The sequence below is a fragment of the Alternaria arbusti genome, assembly GCF_024043155.1.
Source record: "Alternaria arbusti strain BMP 1465 chromosome Unknown scaffold_4, whole genome shotgun sequence".
NCBI lineage: Eukaryota > Fungi > Ascomycota > Dothideomycetes > Pleosporales > Pleosporaceae > Alternaria > Alternaria arbusti.
This window is the reverse complement of record NW_026249944.1, coordinates 164803-177779: the sequence shown is the minus strand read 5'-3', so window position 1 is coordinate 177779 and position 12977 is coordinate 164803. Positions and strand designations below refer to the sequence as shown.

The window sequence follows — 12977 nt, the reverse complement described above, 5'->3', positions numbered from 1 at the left end:
GCCGGCTATCATGTAGTCATGCCGCATGAGCGCTCTCAGAAGCCTCAGATCCATCTGTTGGCGACTGTGGTGTCGTTTCGGCGTCGTCACGGTCCGCTGTGTTGTCGAGCGTGGGTTCTGTGCTGGGAGGAGCGTTACTAGCCACGTGCATGTCTAATGCCATGTTACAAACGGTTGCGACTTCTCGTAACATCCTGTCGAGCGCTCTATTGAGCGCCGAAATAGGGTTCCGTTCTTCGGTATGATCTTTTTGGGCTTTGTCGATGGGCGATGAAGCGAGCGGTGGATTAGCTTCGACTGTTAGTCGATGGTGTCTCGGGTCGGGCATGTCGCCTGCAGGTGAACGATCGACCGTCTCTTTGTCTTCGTCGCTGAGCTCTTCGCCACTGCCACAGCGCAATTCGACCTCAGTTTCCTTTTGGGTACCTTGTTCTTCTTCTGGCTTAGGCGCGACATCGCGCTCGCTATACTCTGCTGGTGGACGCGCAACCTCGGCCAGCGAGCGCCGGCTCGTGTGCACATGACCATCGGGCTGCGGAGCACCGTCACAATCGGCATCCTTGGCCATATCCGGAGCAGCGCAGCTTGCACCTCCGGTGTCACTTTTAATAGTCCTTTCTGAGAGCCCAAAGTAATCGGTCGCGTCGACTTCAACGGCCGCAACCGAACAAAGTGGCAAGAAGCCATGCGGCTCATATGGCGCAGGGTTAGGAGAAAGGATAGGATTATGCTTCTGTTTTGGTACTGAGAAGTAATCCTTGACTGCTGTAGGCTTTCCAGCATTCCTATTCTCATGCATGTCCTCGGGTGTGGAGGTATGCATGGCTATGAACCCATGCGAAGTCTTCGGTGTGTAAGCTTGCCATTCTGAGGGAGTAGAGGTAGTCTCGCGTTGAAACGCGGGACGAGGGATCTGTAATCGAGGATTATCAAGGGGTACTTTCTTGAGCGCATCTAGAGTTGTTGGTGAGTCTGACATATTGGCGTCGTGAGGTGTAATTGTAGCGATTGAAAGATTTAGCAGGGAGGAATTTCGAGACTTATGTATCGACCGCTACCTGGGTATGAATGAGCGGGCAAATATAGTGTACATGTCACTGTCTGCCAGCAATTTAGTAATTGTATGTATGTTGACCCGGGAATAGGTGTTGTGACGCATCTGCCACGACATGCGGATGGCGGATTTGGGTGCATACACTCTCAGTGTGTCTCTAGCTATGAGGCATTCACCACTCATCGTTCATATGTTAACTTCATTTTGGGTCCCCACTTTCTTCATGCGCGCTCTTCACTCCTAGAGGTTCGAGTCTGACTTCCATCGAGTCTCATTCACTACACTTGCAACTGCACAGCACAGTCCTACAACGCCCTAGCGCGGCTTCGTGTAGCTTTTTTCCAAACGCATGAGCCCCGTTTCATCGGCATCCAGCCATCTCAACCATGGATGAAGCAGACCAGTCACCGCCAAAACGGCACCCAGCCGTGGACCCCGGAGTCCATTCAAGAGCGAGCGCGCTTCCCGCACAATCATCCATGGATCGCACAAAACACTTGGTTGACTTGATGACGGACCGAGACGCCACCAATCCGTATTCCGATGCCATGGCCGCATCACCACTTCATGCCATGGAAACTAAAGCCAACGATCACACACCTCCAAACAGCATGGAGAAGTACGAGACTAGTGGAGATGCAGGCGCAGATATGGACGAAGGTACTTGGCACGAACGCGCACCGTGGGCTACACAACCATCACCTAGCCCCAATCCCCTCGCCGGCCTTTCCTACCCACCTGATTTCCATCCAGACTCAGCGCCGATACGGGAAGCAGCGAACAGCTCTCCCTCGCCGACGCATGCGGAGTCACCCCTACTACGTCCGCGCCGACTCTCTATCCTCTTGAACAAGGCTATATCCTACTTCGGCAGCTGCATAGGCAGCTATTTCACATCCGCGCCTGGCGTGATCGAGTATACTGGTGCGGATATCCTGCGAAATACCCAGATTGGCATTGAGGCGGAAGAGATCACAATACCGGACATGCCTGCATTGATCAGAGTCATAGCCATCGTTGCAGATAGCTCTGGCGCAGGCAGAGACAAAGATGAGAAATACGAGGCAGTAGAAAGGCGTGTGGAGTTACGGGCAAAGCCTAAGCGAGTGAAAGAAATTTTGAGAGGGGAGAGATATTATGTTGCGGAAGACTTCTATAGGAAGGAAATTCAGCTCGCATTTAAAGCTTTAGGAAAGTTGTGAGTGGCTCGTTGCGTATGGGTGGGTCGCGTGGTAACCAAAGAATGAGAGACGGGAATTTCATAAATATGGTCCTTTCTGCCCACTGTGCCCTCAGACACCAAAATCCTCCCTAACTACAAAAACTTCACCAAATTTAAACCGAACACGTTCAACACCTCCAAAAGCATACAAAAGCCGCACATATCATCACATACACTACTACAAACTATCCGTAGCGGCTGCATACATCTGAACACCTCACCCCTCACGCCGCGCAAACTCTCTGTACGCATCAAACCCCAAGATGCAGTCAGAAACCAGCTCCGAAACAGCCTCCGATAGCCAGCAAACTACCTCAACACAAATCTTCGAACAAGCAAACAGCTTCCGCATGCTCGTCGCATACAAAACAATGGCCACGAGACCCCGAATCGAAAAATGGCTGTCGCATGTCTCTGATCAGACATGCCTCCCGCTAGGCGAATTCCCACATCGAAGACCCAAGCCACTTTTCAACAAAATTCGGTCAATCCAGGAATTTGGGCCTGTTAATGGGAGATACCTCCTTGAGTTTAAGGAGGAAGGGGGTTATTATATTGAGACGGAATCGGTTGGAATGCCGAGGATTCAGTCACATCCAGATAAGTCTGCGGTTAGTGAGGTGTGGGAGGAGAGTCGGGAGGATGCGGGCGAAGGTGGTTGGTAGCGTGGTGGAGGTGTGAGGGTGACGGCATGGGGTATAACAGTATGGTAACATGTTAACCTAATAGAAAACTAAATACTCTAGAGCCTACGTTGACATTAGGTTACCTACTTTGTAGGTTTTTGTCTTAATGTAGTCTGTAGACCTGTTCAGTTTTCTTCGTATATGAGGTGGTAATAGTCGCGTAGATTTGCGTATGCACTTAGACCATGTCCTTATTTCTTTCTCTCGTTCGTCTTCCGTTCGTCGCAGCGCGCGGTTTGCCAGGGTGTCGTTTGACGCCGTCAAAGTACTAACAGAGATGCTTCGACGACATGCCTACTTCACTGTATGCAATCGAGAGTTGCTAATGAGCCACGGCTCTTTCTTCGACTTTCTGGGTGAGTTCTCAAATTCCACACGAATACCGCTCACGCCATGAGCCGAAGCGACATGACTACCCACGGCTACGTCGCGGGCTATTATATCGACGACCTCGACAGTCTTGATGTCGAAGAGCAGTATCGCCTGCTGTACGACTTGCCAGATGGTCGCTTCGTCGCGCCGCAAGTTAAGCGACGCATGTTCTACAAAGGCGAGACCGCATCGCAAGCTCTGGAGCACGTGCGCCGGTTCATACCTGCACCGTTCAGCGCCAATTCGCTGTCGCCAAGCTTGTACGATGCGCCGAGCTTGATCGATGAGGACCGGTGGCATGAGGCTCGAGCGAAGTTGAGGAGAGAGGGTGCGTCGTAAACATCCCGAGGGAAGAAAGTTGAGAACCTGACGAAGATCTAGGAGCCATTCTGCCTTGCGATTATATATTCGTTGATGAACGCAGGATGGTTGAGTCGTTTGATAGCAACGAGACGATCCGGCCAGCTGGTGTCGTCGCACGGCGTTGGGATCCGGCTGAGTCGATAGCGGAGGATTCGCCTCTATTGGTAGCAGACCAGGATCGAATTACTGTTCAGAGCGATGGGGTCATTTTGTGGCAGTTGCTCATTGACTATGGCAAGGCTGTGCGGAAGATCTTGGCTAAGTTATTGACGTCCCAATGCGCGTATTAAAAGGATGTTGGTGATCCTGCAAGCTTCTCTCTTAATCCATTGAATTGGCCGGCCCTCTAGTGTCGTCAGGCCACCAATGTCTTGTCCAGTGTGGGGCTGTGCACCTCATGCTCTATCATATCGCGGCGTGGTCCCGATGCGACCTCGGGAGCGAAGAGGTGACGTATTACCCGTGAACGCATGTAGTGTCCTGCATGGGACGGCTCACCGACAGGTCAGCCTGGGCTGGTACAAGCCCATGCCCCAGCCTCACATAAAAGCGCGGTTTCTTCTTCGGCGACAAATAGGCAGATACACAGGTATAGAGGCATCGTATGTGATTTATGCTGCGTGGCATCGTCGCTGCTCCCTGCGCTGAGCCAGACCCCGCTTTCTCTTGGCATTCTGGGTCACCACACCACTCCAATATCCATGGCTTCCATCACAACCCCGCCCAGCGAGAGTGACATCACGACCTCCCAGCTTAATGTCGCTTCACTGGCGGTCACAAACCACCAGTCTGGAAACAATGCTTGGCCAAATACCCTTCGCGCGACAACGAGAGCGGCCCGTCGCCGTGGAAAGCTCGATGGACCTTTTCAACTTCGCTTTCTTACCGCGACAGACCCTACTCAATTCAAGGATGAGGAGATAAGACGAAGCGTCCGTTCGCAGGCGATGAGGTACCATAGGAGCAAAATAAACAACAGCAATGCAACACCTTGGGAACGGCCTGAAACAGTACAACCTCTTTACACTGAACCGATAGTCGCCGAGCAGGTCGGGCTCACGACGACTCAAACTCAACTACATCCCCCGGAAAGAACACCGAGAGCGCTTGTTCCTTATGAAAATGATCAGCAAACTCGTATTCATGTACCGACGACGAGGTCCCTAAAGGAAGCGAGCGGTGCTGAGGCTCATGATGCTGCGTTTGAACGCCGTCCGTCGACTCGCTCAGGCCGAAGGCAGAGTAGAAGCTTCCAAAAGGTTGTTGAATACGAGTACACCGAGAGCCAAGAAGAACGCAAGATTCGTCTATTCGCGACCACTTTCCCTCAGATCGGAGACGGGTTTGACCCTTTCAAGGTGTTGCCCCAATTCGAGAACCCTAGTTTGAACAGTGGTTTCATCCTACGTGCATGTAGGTGTACATAACTCTCCAGACTTTTCACGTCGTATGCTCTCGTTCAAGGGCTGACATAAACAGTCATGCGGGCGTTCGGGACGGAAGCATTAATCAAGGCATGGGCACCCGAAATGATGGTTCATCCCCATGTATTGCTCAGTGGTATCGGGTCCGTGACATGTACTTGGCTCGATATGCTCGCAAAAGTTCCAGGCGAAAGTATAAGGACTAGGCTTGTCAGGGATGAGACCCTGGTCATGCTCAGGCTTCGGCTTCAGTCGTTCACACGGGAGCACGCCGTGTCAACCCTCTTAGTGATGATACACTTGCTAGGAAGCGACATGTGGAGCTGTGATGAGCCCACAGTGCGGTGTCACGAACGAGGCATCGAACAGATGATACACCTGTGCGGTGACCTGGACAAGACCGGTAGGGCGATAATCGCGCGATTTGCCACTTCGTAAGCTTCATGACCTCCTGATAAAGAGGGCAGACTAATAATGCTTCCAGGTGTTGTCTCCACTGCGACCTACTTTACGAAGCCCAACCCCTGCCGACTTTTGCGTTGTGGGAGCCTGCAAAGTATGAATCGGTCAACGACGACGCAGATGTCGCGATACCAGAATCCCCGTTGTTCTGCCCAGGGCCTGACTTCCGGAACCTTCTCAACGAAGAGCGTTGCTCATCTACCACATGTGGCCTACTTCGAGATATGCGCGACTTGACCGACCTACTACTGGCGCAAAGCATAGCACTTAAGCCCGCTAGCGATGCTACAGACGTTCATGTAGCCTGTCCGCCCTCCAATGACGTCTATCGTAAGACAAGAGTGGCTGGAATTTGCGATCGATTAGCAAAACTACCTTCGGCTTACACTCCAGATCATCCAAACTCCTGCGATTGGGTCTATGAGGCGTGTCGTCTCACTGCCACGATCTACACGACTTCCATCGTACGCCGCTTGCCTTTCTCTGTTGCTGCAATGTCAAGTCGCTACCCATTTTGTGTCCAAACTGGAGCTCTGAACGAGCCACATGGCAGCCAGATCTCACTCACAACCCATATCTGCGAAGAGTTGTTGCAGACTCTAGAACGTACCGACCTCGCAAACGTGTGGAATGGTATGGTTGGGGTGCTATATTGGATATGTACCGTTGGCGCTGCTGCAGCTCGTTCGCCCCGCTTGTCCGGCCTGTCACAGCGACTCCCGTATAGCACGACGTGCAAGTTCCGGATTCGACAGTGTCTGACTATGTTTTCCGTCCGCGCACATATCATCTTGATCTTCAACCATCCCATACCCATTCTGCTATCTCAGAAGAAACTCCTCAGGGTACAAGAGCTTATTGGAACATATCGCCAAGGTCGCAACACCAAGCAGTCACCTGGAACCTCTCTGGATTCCATAGGCCTCTAATGCCACGACATCTTCACCTACTGAGGCTCGAATGCAAGCCGAGCAATTCATCCATCTCTTGTGATGCGCGTTCAAAGCAAAGCGACCCAAGATAGAGTCAGAAGCCGGCTGCTGACAAAAGATGATTGCGCTTTCGTAAAAACCGAAAGCCGTATGAATCAGAGGAGAAGCGCACTTGTCCACGCCGCCAACCCCGGTTACTTCTTTTCACCGTTCAGTCAGTCACTGCATATTCGGCTTTGAACGGACTGTGCAGGAAGTTCTTAGTGCGTGATGTGCGGTTGGCCGAATACTCTGGCTTTCCTACTCCGCGCGCATCACGAGAGGCCGAGCTGAAGTTCCCGGGCGTCTCGGGTCGCGACCATCCGCAAGATCCGGTCGCGATGTGTTCTGCAGTTCCAGAACAGACGATCGCAGTTGCGGACAAAAAATCTGTTCCTTGCACTGAATTTTATTGGTGGTGTTCGGAGATCTTCGCTGCCAACCGATGTGGGCCGACGGAGCATTTCGCACCCTGGATCTGAGGGGTTGCAACTCACCTGCTAAGCTTCGCGGCTCCCATCTTATCCCGACCTCTTATGACGTCGCAACTATGCCAGTCTCCTTTTCCATCAGGCACGGTTGTTTACATCGCATTGAAACCTAGGAAACGGTAATTCGCTTTGGCGATTTCGGCGCTTCTCCAACCCAAACCTCGCGGGGATGCCATCATAGAGGGCCCGTGCGTCGAGCCTCTTTTCGTCCCTTCCTTGTCCGACGCTCCGCTGGCCACGATGATCCTGTAGGGCAGAAACAGTTGCAACCGTGAAGCCAAACTCTGATTTGACGTGTGGGGTCGCGTGGATATCAGGATCTGCATCGTTGGAAATCATGTTCTGATCTCACAGGTCTGGCTGCCGGACTGTTTGAGATAGCAGCCAAAAGCGCACGTTGTTTTGGATATGCAAACATCCAGACGTGGCTATTACAGGCATTCCTGAAGCTTACAGTACCCGCGATACACGTGCTCGCTCTTGGACTTGACGGTCAGCGTGCTGTCTCTGCAGAAAGAGGACCGCTTCGATGACTATCTGACAAATGAAGCGAACCACGGGACAGCACGATGCGCTGACGAATGATGGATGACTCCTGGCCGCCTCGCACCATCTTTACGAAGGAAGCGGCTGCCAGCATGTCCGAGACAGCGACGCAGGGATTAGTGGCAGCTTCCCTGCATTCCGATTGGGCGACAAGGTTACCTCCTGTCAGACCTGCCAGGGTCTAACGGCCTACTAACAACAAGCGACATTTTGTATAAGAGACAACACCCGCCAAATCTAGAATGCACACGAAAGAAATAGTCGCAGCGAGCGTCGTACTTGGACTCTGTTTTCTCGCCGCCATGGCACTCGTTACACGCTTCCTCCTGCACAAGCAGCCCAAGACCACATCGACAGACGACATGTTCACTACGGACGGCAAGACTGAGCGGCAGGTTCAACTCACGCAAATCTCCAGCTCGTGGAAGAGATTCTTGACCCCAAAGCAAAGTCTTAGCAAAGGACATTGGGTGCCAACATTGTCGGGCATCATCAAGGCTGGTGATGAGGGCTTGATTTCCTCCGCATTGTTTACCAACCTCCAAGGACATCCCGGACAGGTACCACTCGAAACCTTGTACGATGCGTTCGCGAACGAAGTTCGAAACAGACCAATCTCAGAGCGATCGTCATACCCCGGAGACATGACGAAGTTTCTTGCTCGAGCAAAGAAGCCTGCGAGCGGCGTGGGGCGGTCAAAGTCGATGTCCAATGTTCGGCGAGCGGATCCTAGCCCAAAGACTGCGAGGAAGAGCTTAGATTTATCGGTGGTTGAGATGGGTTTGGCTAGGGGCTTATCTGTGAAGAAGCCGGCGTCTGCCTTGGTATCGACGCACAATGGACTGCGAGACGACGACCCGAAGGCTATACAGCGGGCTTGGGTGAAAGATGGTCAAACTGCAAAGTATGAGGATGGAAGGTTGAGCGTCAAGGTCTCAGCTGCCGAACTTGCGGCACTCTCAGTAATACTGGGAAGCCAGTTAATCAACGGCGCTGACCAACAAGACGCGTCATCGGAGAATGGTGCCTTCGGCATCTCGATGGCCCTTTCGGCAACGACAGACGCCAAACACCAAGTCACGCTTACACAACAAAAGCGCAGCAGATCGCAACGGCATGCCCAAGGCTCAGGCACTTCACCACTCTTCGCAAAGCACCTTGCAGCTGGTTCTCTCCCATACTCGCAAGATAAGATCGGCGTACACAGCATTCTCATTACAGATGAATCTTTCGAGGCGTTACAAGCAGGAGCTTCTCTTTACACACACCCATATGTCGCAAGAACGCCACAGTCCAAGTTCCTCGCTTCGCTACCCAGTTCCCGCGAAGCACGATTCCACATCCTCGCCACATCGACCGAAGTCCATACCTCAAACACCTTACTAGACGCCATAGCATCACTGCCGTTCTCCGGCGGCCTTGCGCCCCTAGCCTCTTCACCTCTGATCAAGACCGTTCAGTTCATCGCTTCCGCTGGCCTCCCCCACGCCCGCCTACTCCAGCGCCTCGAGCAACTCGTCGACAAAGTCCACCGCCACACACCCCACCTCAATATCTTCGGTCCCCTGTACGAGCCTCAAAACGCGGGCCTCCTCTTCCGCGAGCGCGAACGCCTCGGTAGACTCGCCAGCGATCCAACAACACCCGACACTCTCGCCGACAAGACAGCCCGCATGTCACGCTACACAACGCTCCTCGAGCGCCTCATGGCTCTGGTACCAGACTTGAAAGCGCAAGACGCACTCGCCGCCGCCCAGGAAGCAACGAAGCAGGAAATGCGACGTGCATACCAACAGGCTGTTGCAGCGCACACTTCGTCCACTCCGGCCAGCAAAAGCGCGGAGACAGTCTGTTCGCCGGTATCGGCATCGCCATCTGAACCACAACAGCAACAGCGCAAGCGCCAATCCACATCATCACGTCGCAGTACCCGTTATTCGAACCGTTCCAGCACCTTTTCATCTGATATCACGGAGGCGAGCCCAGCGCTCACAACATCCATGGATGAGAAAGAGAGGAGCCTGGCGAAGCAGATAGAGCATGTGCTCAAATCTGACCTGCCGCTGGACGTTAGTACAATTGCCTTTGTAGCGCGAATGGTGGTCGTGGCTTGGACAGTCAGTGTAGGTACTGTGGCTTGGGGGGAGGGTGAGTCGGGGTTCAGAGTACCTGATATGGATGCATTGGGGAAGTTGGTCTTGGTTTAGACATGTACCTCATAGGCTACCAGTGGGCGGTCGTACGGGTACAGAGAGCTTAGCGGCCGTTTTCTTTTCTTGTTTTGTTGTCTTAGACGACGGGTCTGGCCATGTGCATGTTTAACGAGATACCATTCACACTTTTATGATTTAGACTAGTAGAGGATATGAATATGATTCTTCTGCACACTTTACACTAAGTCGTTCTCTGCAATGATCTATGGACTTTCACATGCAAAACAAAGGCGTTGACGCTCAAAGCTCAGATCCGCAACATCCCGCATTCATCCCCATACTGAGCACACGTCACCCGCCATCGCAAAACCAACACAATCACAAGATCACACATCCCGCAACCCACAAACCATAAGCACCATGATTCAAAACCATATCGAACGCTACAGTCACGAGAACGAAAGGCAGTCTCCAGGCTCGGTTCTCGGCTTCACCCGGCATCCGGTGATCTGCACGAACGACGCCGAAGCACACCAGCCGGCGGATCCGTGGGTTCCTGCGGTAAGACTGTCTTCCCGAGCGCCATTACGCACGAGATGCAGCGTTTACGGCGTCGGGCCAACGGGGTATGGGCTGAAGCCCCTCTTCGAAAGTGTTGGCAGAGTATACGGATGCGTGTTGTCGAGACGATTTATCCAATTGTAGTAATTACAGGTTGAATCGTGGATCTATGTACCGTATACCGTATACCCTCCTTCATATCCCCGTTTCTATACAAGCAAACACCTTCACGATCCTTGTCGTCATACCCACCAACCCCCTCTCCATCGAAGTACCCCCCTACTCCGGCCCCATAACCTCCAACCCCCTACAAACACCAACCCACCCATCCCTCATGCCCTCCCAAACAACCTCCATACTCTCCTCCTCTAGCCCATCTCTCTTCCTTTCTTTCCGCTCGACCTTGTCTCCCGTCCCATCCGCCATCATAGCGGTAACGCGATCCCGTTTCTTGTCTTTATCCAGTAACGAGCTGTTTGTTTTGAGACCCTTGCCGTCTAGCTCGCCTTTTACTTCCCATCCCTTGCGCACGGGGCCGTGGATGGTAGCGGGGGAGATGAGCGTGCTGTCGAGTAGTGCGTTCCAGCGCGAGAGGTACATGCCTGGACCGTGCGTTGTGCCTTTTCCGTTTTGTGATGATGGTGCGGGCTTCATGATTGACTCAAGGCGGGTTTGCGATGTGGACTTTAGGGTGGTGAGATGCTTTTCGTGTTGGTCGAGGAGTGTCTTTAGCTCTTCTTGTTTGTCTTTGCTGAGAGTTTCGAAGAGCGAGTGGAGGGGTGCTGTCATGTTGCCTGCGCCGCCTTCGCCTCTTTCTTCAGCTTCTTTAGCACGCTCGTCGACACGGAACTCAGAGAATATGCGTTTGGCGTAGACGAGGTAGTCTTGCGCGAGGTCGGGGGCGTTCTTCGTAACTTGGTGTAAAAACTTGTGCATGGAGGGGGCGTGCTTCTTGAGGAGTTGGACAAAGTCTTCTACGGTCGGGGCGTCGCTTGCCTCTTGATCGAGGATGCTAGCTGGGTCAGGTGAGCTGGGTCTTGACTTAGAAGTTTCGCGGCTCCTTGTGCCCTTCTTCTTTGGCTTGGCGGTCTTGATGAGGTCGGTGATGAAGGCTTCCGCGTCGGTTATAGTGCCCGAAAGATCGACGGCGTTGTGTATGGCTCGGATGACGGGATCCATGCCGGTGACCGCGTCGCGTATGGTGGAAGTCAAGACATCAGGGTTAGATTTGCAGAGAACCTTGGTGAGTTCCTCGCGGTCGCGAATCGAAAGGTATGTGCTGAGGTATTCCATGGCTACGCTATGTTGGTGTTCGCTCAGGGTCTCGGCATCGATCTTGTATGGGGGGTCGGATGTTTCGAGGATGACGGCTGCGATTGACTTCGACTCGGATATTGACTGGCTTCGTGCCGCCTCATGTTTCTCCCGTGAAGAGTAGACGTATGTCTTGAGTGCCTTGAAGACCTTCTTGTCGGGCGCGTTACGCGACGACTCTAGTTTTGTTGCCCGCTTTTGGAATTCGGATGTGTCCCATGCTAATACCGTCGACAGAATTTGCTGGAGAAGATTCATGCCGTCGTTTGTGTTGTTGGTAAGGCCTATCCAGTTGGTCATGGCCGTCACCGATAGCTTGGCTAGTACTAGTCTGACCATGCCGTTGATCATCGTCGCTGCGTTTCCGACCCGCAATGTCTGCTTGATGACGGTGTATGGTATGAGGCGGTGCAAGTTCTCGAGGAGGCGAACGAGGTATTGGCCGTCGGGCGACATGACGAAGACATGGTGGAGGAAAGATGCGGCACTGAGGCTGTTAGTCTGCGAATAGAACAGCCATCTAGAGTACTCACTTCAGTAGCATATACTCGTGCGCTGCCTGCAGACTGCTGGAATGATCTTCCAGTCTTGGCGTCGCCTTGACTTTCTCATACAGATCATCTAAAGCATCCCCGTATATTGCATCCTTGACCAGTTCCTCAAAGCCTTGTATGACGTCTTCCGGCTTGCTTGTGTCGTATTCCTTCTTGCTTTCCTTCTTCTTCGTTGCTGAGTATCCACCCAGCATGCCTCGTGCAACGTACTCAGCGATGCTACTCGCTGCCGTCGCAAGGGCCTTCCGACTTCCAATAGCGCCTTTGTCGTAACTCTCGCTCAGTTCCGCCTCGGCCATTCTCGCGACTAGCGTCTGGATCTTGTCGGACCACCAGCTCTCCCCAAAGTTTCTTATGGCGGGGTTGCATAGCGCAAACTTGTTGAGCATGTTCTGTAGCAACGGGCTCGTCGACTGGACGCCGTCTGCCTTCCGGAAAGGGTAGCCATACTGATTGATGGTGTGGGGGTATTTGAAGGCTTCGATTTCGGAGTAGACTTGGTGGTGGATTAGGATATCGAAGAGGGCGTGCGTCTGCGCAGGCGTAAGCGGTTTGGCGGTCGACATGGTGGTGGAGAGTGAAGTATGGTAGGACCAAAATCTTGTAATGGCTCCATAGTTGGCTACGAGAGAGATGGTTGACGCGGCTGCGCCTGCGACGCGGGGTACGTCATCGCGCTTGCGGTCTTGGCAGATTAGCGACCTGATCACCCCCACATGGTCGCCAGAATCTCGGAAAGTACGGCCACCCGAGAAGTTTACCTCAACTTAGGATATCGTCAAGTTGAAGTTTGTATATGTATTT

At 52.9% G+C, this 12977-nt stretch overlaps 5 protein-coding genes across 5 annotated transcripts; 3 read left to right on the top strand and 2 right to left on the bottom strand.

The window, feature by feature from the left end:
* Window positions 1-16: 16 nt before the first annotated feature.
* On the bottom strand, window positions 17-979 carry J4E86_003685 (uncharacterized protein; the record flags this gene model as incomplete). Its single annotated transcript, XM_051444237.1, has 1 exon — window positions 17-979. One exon carries the CDS (start codon window positions 977-979, stop codon window positions 17-19), a length of 963 nt encoding a protein of 320 aa, XP_051303862.1.
* A 461-nt stretch (window positions 980-1440) lies between these two features.
* Window positions 1441-2256, top strand: J4E86_003684 (uncharacterized protein; the record flags this gene model as incomplete). The annotated part of the gene is made up of 1 exon (XM_051444236.1): window positions 1441-2256. One exon carries the CDS (start codon window positions 1441-1443, stop codon window positions 2254-2256), a length of 816 nt encoding a protein of 271 aa, XP_051303861.1.
* Window positions 2257-3355: 1099 nt separating this feature from the next.
* J4E86_003683 (uncharacterized protein) lies at window positions 3356-3987 on the top strand (the record flags this gene model as incomplete). Its single annotated transcript, XM_051444235.1, has 2 exons — window positions 3356-3669; window positions 3759-3987. The coding sequence occupies 2 exons, from the start codon at window positions 3356-3358 to the stop codon at window positions 3985-3987; spliced, it is 543 nt and encodes a 180-aa protein (XP_051303860.1).
* Window positions 3988-7893: 3906 nt separating this feature from the next.
* On the top strand, window positions 7894-9557 carry J4E86_003682 (uncharacterized protein; the record flags this gene model as incomplete). The annotated part of the gene is made up of 2 exons (XM_051444234.1): window positions 7894-9450; window positions 9519-9557. The coding sequence occupies 2 exons, from the start codon at window positions 7894-7896 to the stop codon at window positions 9555-9557; spliced, it is 1596 nt and encodes a 531-aa protein (XP_051303859.1).
* A 1027-nt stretch (window positions 9558-10584) lies between these two features.
* Window positions 10585-12739, bottom strand: J4E86_003681 (uncharacterized protein; the record flags this gene model as incomplete). The annotated part of the gene is made up of 2 exons (XM_051444233.1): window positions 10585-12106; window positions 12153-12739. 2 exons carry the CDS (start codon window positions 12737-12739, stop codon window positions 10585-10587), a joined length of 2109 nt encoding a protein of 702 aa, XP_051303858.1.
* Between the last annotated feature and the right edge of the window lie 238 nt (window positions 12740-12977).